Source organism: Panicum virgatum, chromosome 3K (genome assembly GCF_016808335.1).
Source record: "Panicum virgatum strain AP13 chromosome 3K, P.virgatum_v5, whole genome shotgun sequence".
Taxonomy (NCBI): domain Eukaryota; kingdom Viridiplantae; phylum Streptophyta; class Magnoliopsida; order Poales; family Poaceae; genus Panicum; species Panicum virgatum.
Window position 1 is genome coordinate 12,482,721 of NC_053138.1, and position 17,593 is coordinate 12,500,313.

The 17,593-nt window shown below is 47.4% G+C and overlaps 1 protein-coding gene across 1 annotated transcript; it reads left to right on the forward strand.

The window, feature by feature from the left end:
• The first annotated feature begins 5,795 nt into the window (after positions 1–5,795).
• LOC120697661 (glutaredoxin-C7-like) lies at positions 5,796–6,597 on the forward strand. Its single transcript, XM_039980951.1, has one exon. The coding sequence runs from the start codon at positions 5,984–5,986 to the stop codon at positions 6,386–6,388; it is 405 nt and encodes a 134-aa protein (XP_039836885.1). The 5' UTR covers positions 5,796–5,983; the 3' UTR covers positions 6,389–6,597.
• The last annotated feature ends 10,996 nt before the right edge of the window (positions 6,598–17,593 follow it).

A 17,593-nucleotide genomic window follows, 5' to 3' on the forward strand; every position in this document is an offset into this window, starting at 1 on the left:
CCTTTTTTACTACATATATATAGCTAGCTTCTTCTCTGGAGATCGATGGACAATTACTACCATATGCATATAGGAGATTTGGAGACTTGAGTTTTGTTTTAAGATAATTCTTCAAAAAAAAAGTTTGGTTTGGAGATGGCCTTTGACTGTGGTGATGGCGGTGCGACGGGTCATCACTCTTGTCGCCAACCATAGGTCTAGCTATTTGGAGGTCGGAAAGAGCTGGGCACGAGCACAAGAAGAAACGACGCATCGAGAGGGTGGTGGTGGGGAGTGACAAGTGAGCTTGTGTCATGGGTGTGTTGTCGTGGCGGCAAGGTGGCGACAGGCCGGAGATGTGGCAGCTGGCTTGTCTAGCTAACTACGTGTGTGTCTATTTATATATATATATATATATATATATATATATATATATATATATATATATATATATATATATATATATATATATATCGCCTTGTATATGTCTAAAAAGAAATTAAAATCATATAATTTATGTCCATGGATAACTTTGGGTTTTCAGTAAGAAAATGAGATCAACTCACAGCCCTTTTAATTACGCACAACTCCGTTTCTTTAATTTGAGTCGTCGGATGATTTTATTACGTATGCAATGACATTACCTCTCTTTTTTTCATAAGAAGCAGTAACCAGCGGATTACGGAGTACATCACTACAAACTTCATACCGTCATGAAGGGTTGCAAAGATTCAAATTTTCAAACTTCAAATCGTCATGATGTTTACACATGTCATAATATTATATGGACAAATTAAATATGATGCTTATATATGTCGCACATCTTGTCATCAACAACAGCAACAAAAGGCACCAGCAGATAGCATGATTAAACAACACGAGACGTATGCGGAATGAAAGCATGGCACCATGGAGGCAACTAAGTGCAAAAGTGGCTCCTTTCCACCAGACGTCGCCCCCGGATAAGAAAACTACGGCCATTAGTTTTGAGGGCCAACCAAGCCATCCATTGGACGTTGCAAAAGATTTCAACCAGTTTTTGTCCCTCTCCCACTATGGTTGGAGGCAGCCACACTCACTCAACTTTTATTGTGCAACCTATCAAAAAGAGATGTACAACTTTAGGGCAACTAGCTAGTTTATTCCCTCCAAGGAAACAAAACCTGCTCATTACTTCCATAATGCGTAATTAATAAAGCCTTTAGAAGATACTAGAGGAACAAGCAAGAGCTCAAATTATGCTTCCATGCATGAACCGGAAGCACAAAACGAGCTCTTGCAAGAGTTGAGGTATATATATATATATATATATATATATATATATATATATATATATATATATTTATATATATATATATATATATATATATATATATATATATATATATATATATATATATATATATATAAGACATGATACCACGAGACTAAAGAGTATATATATGCTATGACTGTGAGGGAAGTCTTTGAGTTGTCCCCGGCCGGATACTAGTAATTAAGTCCGAATCCTACCGCCTTTTGCCTCGTTGTAACAAACAAATTTTGTAAATTTTTTTTGACAATTGATTGAAGATATTCCTATTTTTCATAAACTTGAAACATAGGGCTGTTGTGTGCCTCGCCAATTGGTTGATCTTTTCCTAACTGCATCATGCACCACACTAGCTAGTTAGTCATTGATTTGGTGGCGATTAAACTAAGAGCGGCGGTCTATGTTTACTAGCGGTATAAGATTGAGGGGAGGAGAAAGAGAGAGCCAGAGTGATACGGGCCGTGAACTGTGCCACTTTGGCGTCAAATCATGCTTAACAAACTAGCTAATTAGAACGTCGTGGCAAGTTGCTTTGCTTCCGATTGGTGTCCGGGCTTTGATTAGGGTTTGATAGAGCGGAGTGCATGGTAGTGGACGCTGCCGTCATCTCCAACGCACCAAAGCGTATTAATTGCTTGCTTTGGTCCTTTTCTGCTTTTTCTAGGCGCCTTGGTTGCGTTGTTAAGGTTAAGTGACAACGGGGCTACGTACGTTTCAGTTGAGTGAGCTGTAGTACTATTGCTGAGGTGTCACGCCGTGTCAAGCGCTTTTTTTTTTCCCGGTGGAATAAAGCGATCGCTCACGTCGCGCGTGGATGATGTGGCGAAGAGGACCTTCAATTCATTCAGGGATATTTAGGCTCAGATTGCTGCTGCATGTATGAAAGGAACTCCACATGAATTATAAATGTTTGTTGTTTTATATGAAAACAACTCAAAACCTCGCTAGTAGTGTCGAAAAAGTCTCAACGCCTGCAGAAACTATTTGGAGCGTGCATGGAAAATTTTCATTATTAGTCATTAGTGCAACATATGCTACATACCATATGCTGCCATGCTGTTGTTTTGGAGCGCTTGCTTAGTTTGAATTGTTGTTGCGTGGAGTTTGTGAACAACTTGAGTTTATTGGTCCCCAAATCGGCAACGCCAAATCTTTTCGAAGTACTTGTGTTGGAACATTTGTGTTAAAACAAAGGATCAGAATTAGAGGTGTATCAACAATCATAGAAGCTGGGATATATATATAGATTCCCATGTTTTATGGATGACGATGCAACATTATTCAATGGACAAATGTATCATTAGCACAAATTAAGCACTCTCGAGGGCTAACAGTTACTAAGGAGGCCGGGTTTGCTAAAAAAAATAGCCTACCTTTCATCAGCATGTTTGGATCAGCTAATGCTAATTCGTAGCTGGCTAAAAATTAGCACCGAGATCCAAACACCCTCTGTATCTACCAACAATCTTGCCAATTTCTTGGGAAATTACTTCTAGCGTGCTATGTACACCCAATATAGCAAATCGACAGTTGTTGCCTAATAAGCCGTTTCCACCGGATACGCTAGACTAGACGTGAAGTTTTGGTTGACGATACTCGTAGTACTCGCATACAGCACGCGCACGACACCGGGCGGGCTGCAATAATTCGGAAAAAGCGCGGGCGGCGGGCGTACGTGAGCGCGGCAGGTACGATCGAGTACTATGGCAGTTGACTCGGCGACGCGCACCGGCCAGCGGAGGGGAAAGGGGGGATCCAGGCCGCTCGCTGGCCGGCGGCGTGGCATCCATCCGCGCCGTGCACGCGCCGCCGTGGTGACGCGCGCCGCGCGCTGCCCCACGGGCGCCCCGGAACAGCGACGTCAACGGAGTCCCCGCGCGCCACGTGGCCCGCACGGTGCCCCCCTCCCCAGCCGGCCCCGCCCACGAGCGCCCAGTCCCCTCGCCGCGCGGGTCACCCGCCACGTTCCGGAGGACCCCGCCATGCCGGCGAGGAGGGGCGGTGACGTCGCCGGCTACCGCCGCTGCCCACAGGACGACGGGGTGTCGAGCCGGCGTCGTGGTGGGGGGGGGGGGGGGGGGGGGGGGTTGGCCCCACCTCGGGCCCTGCAGCTCGTGACGTCATCTCTCTTTCTTCTCCTCCGTCCGTCCGTCGCCGTTGCCTCGTCGGGATTATTGCTGGGAGCTGGAGCCGTGTGCTGCGGAGAATGATACGAAATGACTACTGGTGGGTAAACAGAACGCCGCTTGTGCACTGGTTAATTATTTAGAGACGGGGGTTGAATTGCAAAATTGCTAGCTGCACAACATAATTCAAATCGGTGCTCGATCTCGACCGCGACTCCAAGTCCAAGGCACTGCTCCTGTCCAAATCAGACACGTCTGTTTAACAAGCTGATGAACATGGTAATGTATATGGTACTAGCAGGCTAATTGTAGGAAAGCACAAATTGTGGGGCCTGATCGTAGTATTATCTTCTTTACTAGTTTTTGCCTTGGAGCTAGATGGATGAACCCCCACAAAACATGGCTCTATATAGGTTATAGGAGATGATGATACTCGAGACTTCATGACTTGTTCGGCCCACTTTGTGTACAAGTTCTCTGTACAGCATGTATTGCATGGTGGTAGTACGCATCATAATTGAAAAGACTCCTTCGTCTCAAATGAAAAAATTAAATGGATGTGACTAGAGCTTCGTTTATTGTCTTTAATTATTGTATCATGCCAGGCTAGCAGACGATGCACCCACAAAACTGGGGTAAAGATCTTGGGGAGGGGATTTGAGAGTTCTTGTGGGAGTGGGATCCAACTTATACAGGGAACTATTTACAGAAAGTTATGGATCCCGATTATGATAAAGTACAGGGAAATATGATCAATTGCCTCCGTGCCATACGAGATTCACATCTTTGCTTGTGAGCAATAGGATCCAAATTATCATCCCATCAATTGATCCTGAACATAATTATTCGATGCCTTTCAACTTGTTGTACCCCACCTACTAGCACACCCATTGAGCTAGCAAATACTATCAGCAATGGCGATAGTATTTGTCCCGGTTCCTAACTAGTTTTAGTCCCGGTTTTTCAGCCGGGATTCCCTAGCCGGGACAAATGCCCCTACCCTTTTGTCCTGACGGGCATGGAACCGGGAACCATGTAATTTTTAGAATAAAAAAAATCTCGGCTTCCGCCCCCACTCCCACCGCCTCCCCCTCCCCCTCTCGTCGCTGACACCTGCAGGTTCTAGTTCTTGAGCTTCAATTCCACCCCGGCCATAGAGATGCAATCAAATCAAGAGCAACATAGAACCAAAGGATTCACATCAACATGAGTTCAATTTGATTCATTATACAACAATTGATTCACAACACATGAATTCGATTTGATTCACAGTACAACATCTAATTGACAACACACTCACAAACGAATCATTCACAAACACGAACTCATCTCAGTTGTAGCTTCTCACCGCCGGGCTTGTCGTCCACGCGCCAAGCCGAGCTGCTGCCGCCGGCCGGCCAAAACATGCCGCTCCGGCCCACGACCATCCGCTGCTGCTGCTGCTGCTGCGACCGTCCGCGCCGAGACAGAGCTGGCCCCGCCCACGTTGGGCTTGCGGCAGCGGCTGGCCGGGCCACGGCGGCCTGCGCTTGGTTGCGCGCCTGGCGGAGGGCGGCAGCGCGTACGGCTCGCCGCGGCCTGCGCTTGGCTGCGTGCCTGGCGGAGGGCGCCGCCGCGTACGGCTCGCCGCGGCCCCGCGCCGCCGCGCACCGCACGCTGTCCGGGCTCGCCACGGCCCCACGTCGCCTCGCGCCGTCCGGCACGACTTGCCGCAGCTTCGCCCCGGCACGGGTCCGGCCCCGCGCCGCCGCTGATGCTTCGCTGGTCGCTTGAGGAAGAGAGGGAGAAGAGGGAAGAGGATAAGGGAGAGATGAGAACTCGAGAGAGATCTAGAGAGAGATGAGATTGGGAGGTGGGCACGAAAAAAAAGAAGCAGGACACCTTTTAGTCCCGGTGCTAGCCTCCACCCGGGATAAATTGTCTCATTTTAGTACCGGTGCTAGCCTTCAACCGGGGCTAATGGGCTGAGAGGCTTTTGGTCCCAGGTGTAGCCATCAACTGAGTCAAAATGATGTCTTTTTGTCTCGGTTGGTGGCTCCAACCGGGACCAAAGTCTTCTGTCTCCCTGTCCGCTCGGCTAGTCATTGGACCCGGGACAAAAGCCCTCTTTAGTTCCGGGTCCGAAAGTAGTCGGGATAAAAACACTGGATCAAAAGTCTGTTGTGTTCTGTAGTAATGTTGTCCCTTCAACGACTGCGTTCTCAAGCTCCACTTTGCTTCCTCAATTCATCCAAGCAACCCTCCCTCCCCGCTGTTCCAGCCACTTGACGCCATACCGGGCCCACCGTGTCCCGTCACCTTCCGGCTGACGTCACGCCCCCATGTGCGCCCGCTCCTATATATATATAGCGCCTCCCCCACGTCCTCCGGCCCGGATCTTGACGGCGACCACCCAACCAGCCACTCAGAGACTTCACGCCGTGAATTAGCTAGCGGCGGCAGGCGGCAGCTCGATCGGCAACCACACGCCCCGCGCCCCCCTCTGCTCCTGCCTGCAAGGCTGCAGCCGAGCCCCGTCGATCGCCCGCCCCCCAACCACAGCGAGAGGAGAAAGGAAGAGTAGATCATGCAGGGCGGCGGCGGCGTGAGCTGCGCGGTGGCCGGCGAGGCGCCGACACCGGGGCCCCGGCGCCGGCTGGGCCTGACCATCGACCCCGCGGGCGACGTGGAGGCCCCCGCGGAGCGCGTCGGGCGGCTGGTCCGCGAGAGCCCTGTGGTGATCTTCGCCCGGCGCGGGTGCTGCATGTGCCACGTGATGCGGCGGCTGCTGGAGGCCGTGGGCGCGCACGCGACGGTGATCGAGGTGGAGGAGGCCGCCGAGGAGGCCGCGGCGTCGGCGGCCGCCGCGGCCGCCGTGCCGGCTCTGTTCGTGGGCGGCGCGCCCGTGGGCGGGCTCGACGGGCTCATGGGGCTCCACCTCAGCGGCCTCCTGGTCCCGCGCCTCCGCGAGGTCGGCGCGCTCTGCGGCTAGGGCCCCCGGGCCGGCCGGCCGGGGCCGCGCGCCGCGCGCCGGCCGCCGGCCGACGACCCCCACCCCCGCCGGAGCCGCGGCGGGCGGGTCGCTTCGCTTTGCTCGGGCCTCCCTCTGTAGATACACGGGTACGCTACGTTACGTAATTTAGGAGCAAGTCGAGGGGGGCGGAGCAAAATGGACAGTGACGTAAGACGTCGTCGCGTGCTGTACACTCAGGCCCGTATCTAAGCCCGTGCGGGCCGTGCGACCGCACAGGGCCTCCGAATTTGAAGGGCCCCCAAAATATTAGATATAGTCATGTAAATACTTTAATTTAGTTAATTATTGATCCAATTTGTAGCAAAATATGGCCCAAATTGCTCCTAAAAGATAAATCATTGTAGGCGTATCACTTCCTTTTACATGGGTGCTACTCGGGGTCAGGTGTGTGATCTCGAGTGGACCTATCACAGCACCACAACCTCTCCAGGATTCCATATTTTGAACCTAAAATTGGCCTAATAAACCAGGCCCCTCAATGCTTTGTTGCTAAAACAAACTTTTTTTGGAAAAAAATTTTGTTGCTCAAACAATAACAATTGTCCCAGCAATAAAAGAAATTATTCCCGAACAAAAAAATAGTTATTAGACCTTTTGTGATGATTTAACTGCCAGTCACACGCGTGACTTCTAACATTTGTGCTTTCACACAGCACATTGCGCTTATCGCGCTTGCCGGCTGCTATCGCTTGGTATTCGCGATCCTGCACTAAGCCACTAAGGCCCAGTCCATTGTTTCGCACAGGGCCCTCGAATTTGCCGGTACGGCCCTGGTACACTTTGCTACGGCCTACGGGGCTGGCGCCTGGCGGCGAGAGGGCTGGCTAAAGCTGAGGGCTCCTGTGAGAAATGTCTGGGTCTAAATGTAATTAATACGTTTTTCCTTCTACAAGCGTTGTCAATTTCGCCTCCCTCTTTCTTTCTCCTCTCAGTTGGCTTGATTAGCTGTGATGAGTGACAGTTGTCTCAAAAAAAAAACTGTGAGTGACAGTGTGACGTGCGGAATTAGTAAGGAAGAAAGAAAGAAGGCAGGGGAGGGAGTGAATTGAATTGAGAATGGAAAAGTAGGTGTAGTTGGAGTGGACTATCATGCATCGACTGTCTGTGTATACGTGTAATTGGGGGCGAGATAAGGTATTAAACGAGGAGGGTGGGCGGCGTAGACGTCACCGGAACCTGATGGTGGAAACAAAGAAACGACAAGGGCAATCGATCGAGGATGCTTAAGGTGAGGTAGAGTGTTGGTTTGCCTCCGCCTCCCTGCGAGTTCTTCCAGCCGGCCGGGTGCAGGCTTGGGGCACTACTATAAAAACAGCTAAGGGTACCGGTTATTATAATCGGTACACCGAAAGTGTACCTAAGGACTTTTTTACCAAAATATCCTTTGGCTGGGAATTGAACCCGCGACCTCTAGCCTCGTGCGTTCCTCCTTTACCATCTCACCTACGCAGCAGTTTTGATCGAGAAGGAGATATTTTCCTTTTCAAATAACCCATGGATGAGCCTAAAATAAAGTATCGGTTGGTGTTACCAACCGGTACCTAAGACTCCTAAAGTACCGGTTGGTAACATCAACCGATACCTAAGGCTTGTCTATAGGTACCGGTTAGTGGCACCACCCGGTACTAATATAAAAATTACCACCCGGTACTTATGGAGAACCTTAGCTAGGTACCTAAGCCTCATTTATAAATTACATCCACCTTAAAAGTACCGGTATGGAGATGAACCGGTACCTATGTTAGCATAAGTACTGGTTCATCTCTATACTGATATTTTTGGGGTAGAGCTAAGACTTGTTTTCTACAGTAGTGAGGCGGCGCACCTGCCCGCCCGGCGGCACAGGGTTTCTCAGTGACCATCTTCCGAAAAAGGAAACGGCCGCCATGCATGCCGACCCGCAACTGCAATTCCGCAAACTGGATTGCGTACGTGGTCGTCAACACACGACAGCAGCGCCTAGGCCTGCTAATGGGTTGGGTTGAAATGGGTTTTATGGGGTGGGTTTTGAAATGGGGTGTGTTTGGATGGGTTAAAATATGTTGTATTAGTTAATGGGGTGGGTCGGGGCGGGTTCTATATAAATGCGGGTTGAGGCGGGTTGGGGTGGGTTGAAATGGATACTTTTTACAAAACAGTATAACTATATATAAATGTGGTTCCCACGTGAGAGCTAGACTCTGAAATTAAAACCACGTGTTTATATCAGAAAATTTTATCGAAATTGACTGAATTTTGTTGAAGATGATTCAGTATGACTGGCAGCTATTTTGTGCAAATCAGTGTGGCTAGAACTACCTGTGGGCCCCACATGAAGAGCCGAACCCTGGAATTAAAACCTCGCGTTCACACTATAAAATTTTATCGAAATTGACTGAAATTTGTTGGAGATGACTCAGTACGACTGGTAGCTACTCTGTGCAAAGCAGCGTGGCTAGAACTACACGTGGGCTCCACATCAAGAGCCGGACCCTAGAATTAAAATCTCGCGTTTACACTATAAAATTTTATCGAAATTGACTGAAATTTTTAGAGATGAGTCAATATGACTGACAGATGCTCTGTGCAAAGTAGTGTGGCTAGACATATATGTGGTTCCCACATTAAGTGTAGAACCACTAAATTCCTATGTATAGTAGAACCCATGAGTTTTTATGGGTTACCCGTTTATAATGGGGCGGGTTGATTAGAGTTGAGAAATTAACTAATTGGGTTGGGTGGGATTGTGTATCTAAATATATTAATTTTGGGTGAGGTTGGGTATGGTGCGGGGTTCCAACCAATTACCAGGGCTAGCGGCGCCGGCGGGCCGATCGATCGATCCAAATAAATTAAAGCCAGGGAGAGGTGGATAACCATTGAATAGCCGTGCCTTCCACGGCATGGAGAGAAGGAAACTAAACCAGAGAGTTTGTTAGTATAGTTATTAATCCATCTTCTTCTTCTTTTGAAAACTATTAATCCATTTGCTAAAGTTTTTGAGACTTGGCTAAACTTTAGTCCACCCAATTAGCTAGCACTCGTATATGGATGAACTAATGCTAAAGTTTAAAATTTTCACCTATAATCATTTGGATTCAAATAGGATCTATTATAATTGCGGTAGATGATTGCAGCATTCAACCTGCGGATGCTGAGGCTGGAATTTATCCTTAATTAAAAAAATTGCAGTAGATGTATGCATGGACCCGATCCCGTGACGTGCTGCAGCAGCAGCAGCAGGGCACCTGCTCCTCCGATCCCGTGCGCGTCTCCGTGTTATGACCAAGCCGACGACGTACGGCCGGGCCGGGCTGAGCTGAGAAGAAGGCAGCAGCCGTCGGCATCTGTTTGTACCCATACTCCGTGGCCGCATCCGGGCCGGCCGGATTCCTCGGCCAGGAGCCCAGCAGCCCAGCGGCAGCGGCGCGCTTTTTTCTTTTTTATATTTAAAAAAAATCAAAATTTCAAAAATATATGTCCGTTTTGAAAATTTTCAAAAATACCTCCGGTCGCCCCATAGGGCGACATACCCTAAGTGTAATTTTTTTTTCAAATTTGCAACGAGGTCCTTGGACAAAAAAAATGCAAAGGGGCCTGTCGCCCTCCCTCGAACGACCACTGGGCCCCGCCCACAGGCGCGGCAGGGGGGCCTGTTGCCCCCCCCCCCTCGGGCGACCGGGGTACCCACCCCTATATATGCCTCTGACTCCCCATTTTCTTCTCATTTGAATCCGAAAATTCCACCAAAAATTCAGAAAAAAAGAGAGGGGTGAGGAGAAGGGAAGCGGCGAAGCCCTGCCGGATTCAGCACTTGTGATCTGCAGGTTAGTACATTCAGGGCTTCGCAGGGAACGGCAGATCTGCCGGATTCAGCAATTCGGCAGGGCTTCGCCGCTTTTCTTCTCCTCACCCCTCTTTTTTCCTGAATTTTTAGGCTCAAATGACAAAGGGAATGGCGGCGTATGGCGGCCAGGGAACCTTGTTGCCCCCCCAACGGGCGACAGGCCCATGTCGCCCCTGGGGGGCGACAGGCCCCCTTGCATTTTTTTTTTGCCCAGGGACCTCGTTGCGAATTTAAAAAAAATACACTTAGGTCATGTCGCCCTATGGGGGCGACCGGGGGTATTTTTGAAATTTTTCAAAACGGACATATATTTTTGAAATTTTGATATTTTTTAAATATAAAAAAGAAAAAAGGGCGGCAGCGGCAGCATTAGAGCATAAGTATTATGGAGCCCCGTAGGCGGGCTGTATGTATGGACACGTCACAAAAATTTTTGCTGGCAGAGAATGGAGAGAGAGAAGGGAACGGGCGCTCCACGATCCGCCCGGCTGAAGGGGCAAACCCGAGGCCCAAGCGCTCGCTTCCAGCCCGCAGCCGGCGAAGAGAGGGTGCTTCTTCCCCAACTCGCGGTCCTGTGCGCCGCTCGCCTCCCTCCCGCCCCCTCCCCCCACCAAATTCCTCTCCCGCGCAGCCAAATCATTCTCCCACGCTCCAAATCGATTTCTCACACGCTTATTTGAAGGATTAAGCCCCAAATCTAATCCTGAGCAGACACCACCAAACCCTAGCAGCGCCGCCGCACCCTCGACCTCCCCCATCGAGATGTCTAGATCCTCCAAGAGGACCTCTGCATCAGCTCCAATGGAGATTCCTACGGCTGGGGCTCAGTCCGTTTTCCCCCAAGGGCCTCATCTCGTTCCTCCGGTGGGCATCCCTCCCCGGGCGCCCTTCTCAACTGTTCCACGGTCAGAGCAGTCCATGGCGCCCTTCTCTTCCATACTGGATCCCCGGTCAGCAGCGCCCAAGCATGACGGCTCAAAGGTCCCTGGTGGTCGCCAGCTAATCTTGGTGCACCAGCGAATCAGGAACCCGATCTGCAAGCATGGTGTATGCTTCCCCCATGAACTTAACTATATGAGTTTATATTGTGTTGTTTGGGCCACAGAGATGTAGACCACAACTGATGGTAAACACATGGCAGCATTTAGTGCTTGGATATTTAATACAACTTTTTTCTTAACCCATTTCTTAGCCAAGTTATTATACGAGTTGGCTGTATTGTTGCCGGTGTATGACCTGGCACTACTATCCAACCAGCTGCTGGCTGGATTATAATCCTTGCTCTTAGCTGCTACTGCTAGCTAGCCCCGTACGTACACCGTCAAGTCAGCGTCTCACCACGTACAGTACATCTCAGTAATCAGATGGTGTACGTACGTACGCGCAGCGCGCGGGGTGTGGTCGCCTGTACGTACGTACGGGTGGCTGTTGGCTCCTCACTGAGCATTCCCTGAGTGCAGTGCAGCCTGCGCGTCGTCGCCTGAACTCGGTAGAAAGAAAGAGAGAAACGACGCAGAGGCGCGTGCGTGCAGCGTTGCAGCCTGCGGCTCTAGTGCGGTCCCAGGGGCACGTGACGCCTGCGTGCGCGCGTCCCCAAGCCCATGGCATTAAAGCCTGAAAACCTCACATAGGCTGAAAGAGGCCCAGCTCGCGGTATGGTAATACCATACGGTTCCTCGATGCATCCCTCAAAAAAAAAAAATACGGTTCCTCGATGCAAAATTATTGCTTCCTCACTTTTCAAAAAAAATATTACTTCCTCCGTTCCGTATTATAATTTCTTTGATTTTTTTGACCTTCAGTTTGACAACTCGTCTTATACAAAAATTTATGCAAAACATCATTTTATTTGTTGTAGCTTGCTTTATTAATAAAAGCTTTTCAAAATTAATTAAATTCAACTATGTTTGCACAATTTTTTTGAATAAAACGAGTGGTCAAATTTTAGGTTAAAAAATTAAACGAATTATAATTTGGAATGGGGTAGATTAATAAGGCCAAAAGCTCTTAACAGTGCACCATAAAATAAATATAATTAAAGTGACCACCCAATACCAAAGTAGGCTCACTTTATACTGTTTACGCACACAGCATTCTTTTTTTTCTGTTTCAGATACGTACTTCGTGGAAGGTTCATCGAATTCATTCTAACGGTATGTACTATGTGTCCACGCACATGCTGCCCATTTTAATTTAATTTCTTGCGTTCCTTCCTTGCATTTTGCATCCTACTGTATAGGCTATAGCTAGGCAGCAAGCTGAGCGGCTCCACGAGCTACCGTATACAAAGACGAATGCGCGCCCATGAGGGCACGTGCACTCCATGTTCCTCAACGCAAAGAGTGAGGCCAGCGTCTCAGCGTACGCGAGATCTGAAGACGAAGCGTACAAAAGCGTCTCAACGCAAAGAGGAATTGATTTTTTTTTTTGAGGGGTAGGAATTGATTAGTTTGATTGAGGTTGCACAGTTTTTTCATGGCCAAGAAGAGGAAGAAGGGGGCCTGATGTTACCAATGGGCCAAAAGCCCACCAGTGTTGCCGCTCAAATACTCTCTATTCTTCTCTTTTTTTTTTGATACTTACTCTCTATTTTTCTCAGGGAAAAGAAAAGTTGATATCAACAAATTAATTTTTTTATTAGAGAAAAGATCTCCCCGCTTTAGTATAGGAATAAAAAGCGTACAAAAGCTGATAATTTTCCCTGTATTTAAATAGTATATACTTTTTATTAGAAAAAGATCTCCCCCGGTTTATTATAGGGACAAAGAGTACAAAAGTGGGTAAATTTGTCTGCTCTGCTCCTTGATTTTTTGAGCTGGGCACGGCTCCTCAGCGGCAAAGCCGGCAGGACGATGAATGTTTTTTTTTTGAGGGGAGAATGTTTTTTTTTGTTGAGAGGAGCCGGGACGATGAATGAATTCGCTGCAGGTCATGCTCCAAGTACTGTGGGCCGCCTAGCAATGCAGCAAATGCAGCCCAATCTGGGGCGATCCAGCGGTTTTTTTATTTTTTATTTTCTTTTTTTACAAAAATATATTTTCGATTTGAAAATTTAGAGGAATATACCCGGCCGGCCCGGCAACGGGGTGGCAGGGGCATTTCTGAAAAAAAAAATTGCGGAGAAAATTACGCGCAGGTCCCTGGGGGCCGGTCGCCCGGCAGTGAGGCGGCCGGCCCTGGCCGCCCGGCTGCAGGGCGACCGGCTCTCCCACCCTTATATAAGGGTTGGCTGGTCCCCCACCCCTCATTTGCATCACTAAAATTTTAGAAACCAATAAAAAAGAGGGAGGGAGGGAGAAAGGCGAAGCCCTACCAGATTTTCGAGCCGGCGACTGCAGGTAACCAAAATTTTTCTACGCTTTACAAATAGATTATGTTGTAATTATTTTTGTTGAAACAGTAGATTAACAATTAATTTAATTATTGTTAGGAGTAATTAGTGGTACATTTAGGTGCAGTTACTTGTAATAATTAGCGTTGATATAGTACATTTAGTGTTAGATTAAGTATTAGAAAGTACTAGAAAATTATTAGAGAAGTATTAGAAAGTCTTAAAAATTGGAAGATAATATTAAAAAAATTTAGAAAATGTTAGAAAATTGTAGAAAGTATTTTGTTGAAACAGTAGTTTAGCAATCAGTTTAATTATTATTAGGAGTGATTAGTGGTACATTACTGATAATGATTAGCGTTGATATAGTATATTAGCAATCTGATTGCTCACTTGTGATTGCCAGGGCTCATCACCATGGCATCCTCAGGATCCACCTATATTCCATGGAGTAAGGTGATGGAAACAGTCCCCCAAGGAGTCCAGATGCCTATGTGTTTTTGCGGATCCTTGTGCAAATTAATGAAATCAAGGGTTTCGGGGTACGACTTTGGCAAGAGGTTCTTCATATGCGAGAATTACGAGGACGACCCGCCCAAGCATTACGGCAAGGACCGAGCAAATGTACTACAAAACACTATCAGAGTTTGTCTCTTTCAGATCTAGTAATGACTTCTAACATGATTTGGGGAAAGACTCCACCGCCTCTATGTGATTTCGTGCAATGGTTAGACACCGAGCAATCTCAGCAGAATAAGGACCACGTGGAGCGTCAAGCAAGGTGGGCTGCACAAAGGTGGCAACGAATGCTGCATGAAGAACAGATGGAGGAGAAGCGCAAGAAAAACCAGTAAGAGAATCAGAAGAGGATTGCAGAAGTGGAACGTCAGAAGGCAGAGGAACGTGAAGCTGATAGGGAGAGGAAGCGAGAGAGGGCCCGCCGTGCTAAGGAAGCAGGGTCTGAAGCTATTAGGAAGGGAAAATAAAATATCCCCGGTGCACTCAGTAAAGCACCACCATGTAATCCCGGCATTTTACATTTTGTAAGGCATGTTAGGTTTACTCACAACACAAGGTTATCGTGTTGCACATGCCATGCTTTTCATTGTTCAAGTACCTAGTAGTACGAATGCCTTAGGCCTCTGCTTTGTAATCGTAGTATTGTTTACAAAACTGTATTGCAAACCAAAAATTTAGGATTCGTAACTACCCTTCTATTTTCAGAACACTACATTCAGTGAGCAATCTAATTGAACCAACCTACACATTTAGAATTGCAACCAAGAAATCTTATTACACATATACCTTCGTAATATTACATGCTACAATCTGGTGCAAATACATATCCATACATAACGAAATATAATTATCACATACAGGTCGGAATACATATCCATACATCTGGTTCAAATACATATGCACACATAACAAAATCTAGACGCGACGAGCTCCAAAATCCGAAGGAAATCCATCGGTGGGATTCCAGAAGGTCCACCCTCAGCACCAGCATTATCTTCTTACATTTTAGGGCACATCTTGTAAGTGTAACCATCTGCTCCACACAGGTTGCATCATTTTTTCTTCTTTCCTGCCTCAGACTCATCCATTCCGTTACGGATACGAAGTGTCTGCCGTCGACCTACCCCACTCCTAGTATCTGGATTGGGAATGTACATTGGAGAGATATTTGGTGTAGTGAATGATCCCAGACTGCCTATGACATATATCTCATGGCCCCAAGTGTGCACAACGATTTCTTTTCTGTAATATTCTGAAACAAAAACCCCAGGATCCAACCCAGATTCTGAACATGCCGCAATGACATGAGAGCATGGTAAGTGAAGAAGCTGTGACTTCTTGCATCTGCAAAAAACCTTGCCTTCCGGCGTTATCAAGCAATCCTGAACGACCTTTTGTCTGCGGACACCCTGCCCTGTCCTGTCCTTGCATGAAACCTCAAACCTTTGATCCTTTGTGTCCATGGAGAACACTCCGTGATATTGAGCCTTTTCAATTTTTTCTTTCATGTAGTTAGTGACCCTATTAAAAAAATCACTCCTGGATCATTAAGTAAGACAACAGCTGCCTGGTACCGCTCTCTGAAGTATCTTGTGCATCCGTATATGATGAACTCAACTATGCCAACAAGAGGAAATCCACGAACATGACGCATTACCATATTATAACACTCTACGTGGTTGGTTGTCTCGATCCCATATCGACGACCACCAGTGTCGTATAGAATGGACCACTTCTCCTTAGGTGCATCCTTAATCCACTGTGTGAAAGGTCCGCCGCCAGAACGTCTCCGGCTGGAGGTTGAGGCCTGTTTGTAAGCATCTAGGCCCTCAAGGTATGTTTCGGTGATTAATGACAACCATTATTGTGACTAATGAGTTTGTGCAGCTTAATAGATCATTATCGCTCATTTGGTCATATGTCAAAAGAGGCCCCTCAATTTCATTATTCAAAAAGGCGATCTCGGTATTCAACTCAATTTTATGTCAAGACTAAGGATCTTTCTAGTCCTAAGTGTCATAAGGTTGAGAAGGACACTTAGGTTAGTATAGGTTTTATAGTTTTGTAGTGATCGCACTATTAAGAGGGGTTAAGGCTAAGTAACTTGAGCATGGACATGGTCATTTGAAAATGGATGCACACTATGGTCACTCAGGTTTCTAGAAGTTCAAATAAGTGGTTCTCAAACTATATCTCAAGAATATTTGGATTTCATTCAAGACTCAAATCAGAAAAGACAAAATCAGAAAAAGTCTCTACACCGGTTTAACCGACGCTCTCAATTTTCTATACGTCGGTTGAACGAAGTCAGCAGAGTCTGGACAAATTCAATACACCGGTTAAACCGACGTGTTTGAATTTAACGTCGGTGCATTGGTCCAGAGTTGGTTTTTCCAGGGAAATTCAAGTTCTATTCACCGGATTAACCGACGCTGTTTGAATCAAGACGTCGGTGCAATTGACCAGTGAGATGGTTTTTCAGAGGAATTTAAAAGTTGCACTCACCGGTTAAACCGACGATAGGTTTGAGTTAACGTCGGTGCAGTTGTCCAGAGACTTGTTTTTTCAGTGGTTCAGTGGACAACTACACTCACCGGTTAAACCGATGCTACGTCGGTTAATCTGCCCCAGTTGTAACGGCTAGTTTTCAGAAGAGGCAGTTTACATTCACCGGTTAAACCGACGATGACAATGGGGGGTACGTCGGATTAACCGGCGCTACGCAGTTTTCTGGCAGCTTTTCCCCAACGGCTCTATTTGTGTTAGCTGCCTATATATACCCCTCCAATGGGTCATTTCGCCCACTCTTGACACCAGGCAACATCCATACACTCATACCATAGTCAAGAGCCACATTGAGCTTCATCATTCACATACTTGTGCATTCAATCAATCAAGAAGCAAGATTAAGGACTTGAGTAGAGAGAAGCTAGTGTGCATCCGTTCTTGGTGATCGGTTCTTGCTCAAGTGAAGGCCTTAGCTTGTTACTCTTGGTGATTGGCATCACCTAGGCGATCTTGGTGATCGAGGTGTTTCTCGCGGAGCTTGCCAAGGATTGTGGGAGCCCGGAGAAGAAGATTGTACGTGGCTTGATCTCCACCACGCCGGGATGGTGAACGGAGACTCTTAGTGAGCGCCCTCGTCTCGGTGACTTGGGAGGTGACAATACTCTTTGTGAGTGTCACAACGTGGATTAGGGGTGTGTGCCAACACATCGATACCACGGGAAAAAATCCGGTTGTCTCTTGTCCATTCCTTTTATTCAAGCATTTTCTTTCATGCAATTTACTCATGTGCTTGACTTAGAGATCATAACTTAGCTCTACCTTGCTAGGCTTTACTATGTTTTAGCTCTCTTAGCTTGTGTTAGAAGCTTAGTTATCCGGTTGGTGAATTGGTGCCCTACTAGCATTGCATAGGTTAAGATTGCTTTACTTTGTTTTAGAATTTGAAAAAGGCCCAATTCACCCCCCCTCTTGGTCCATC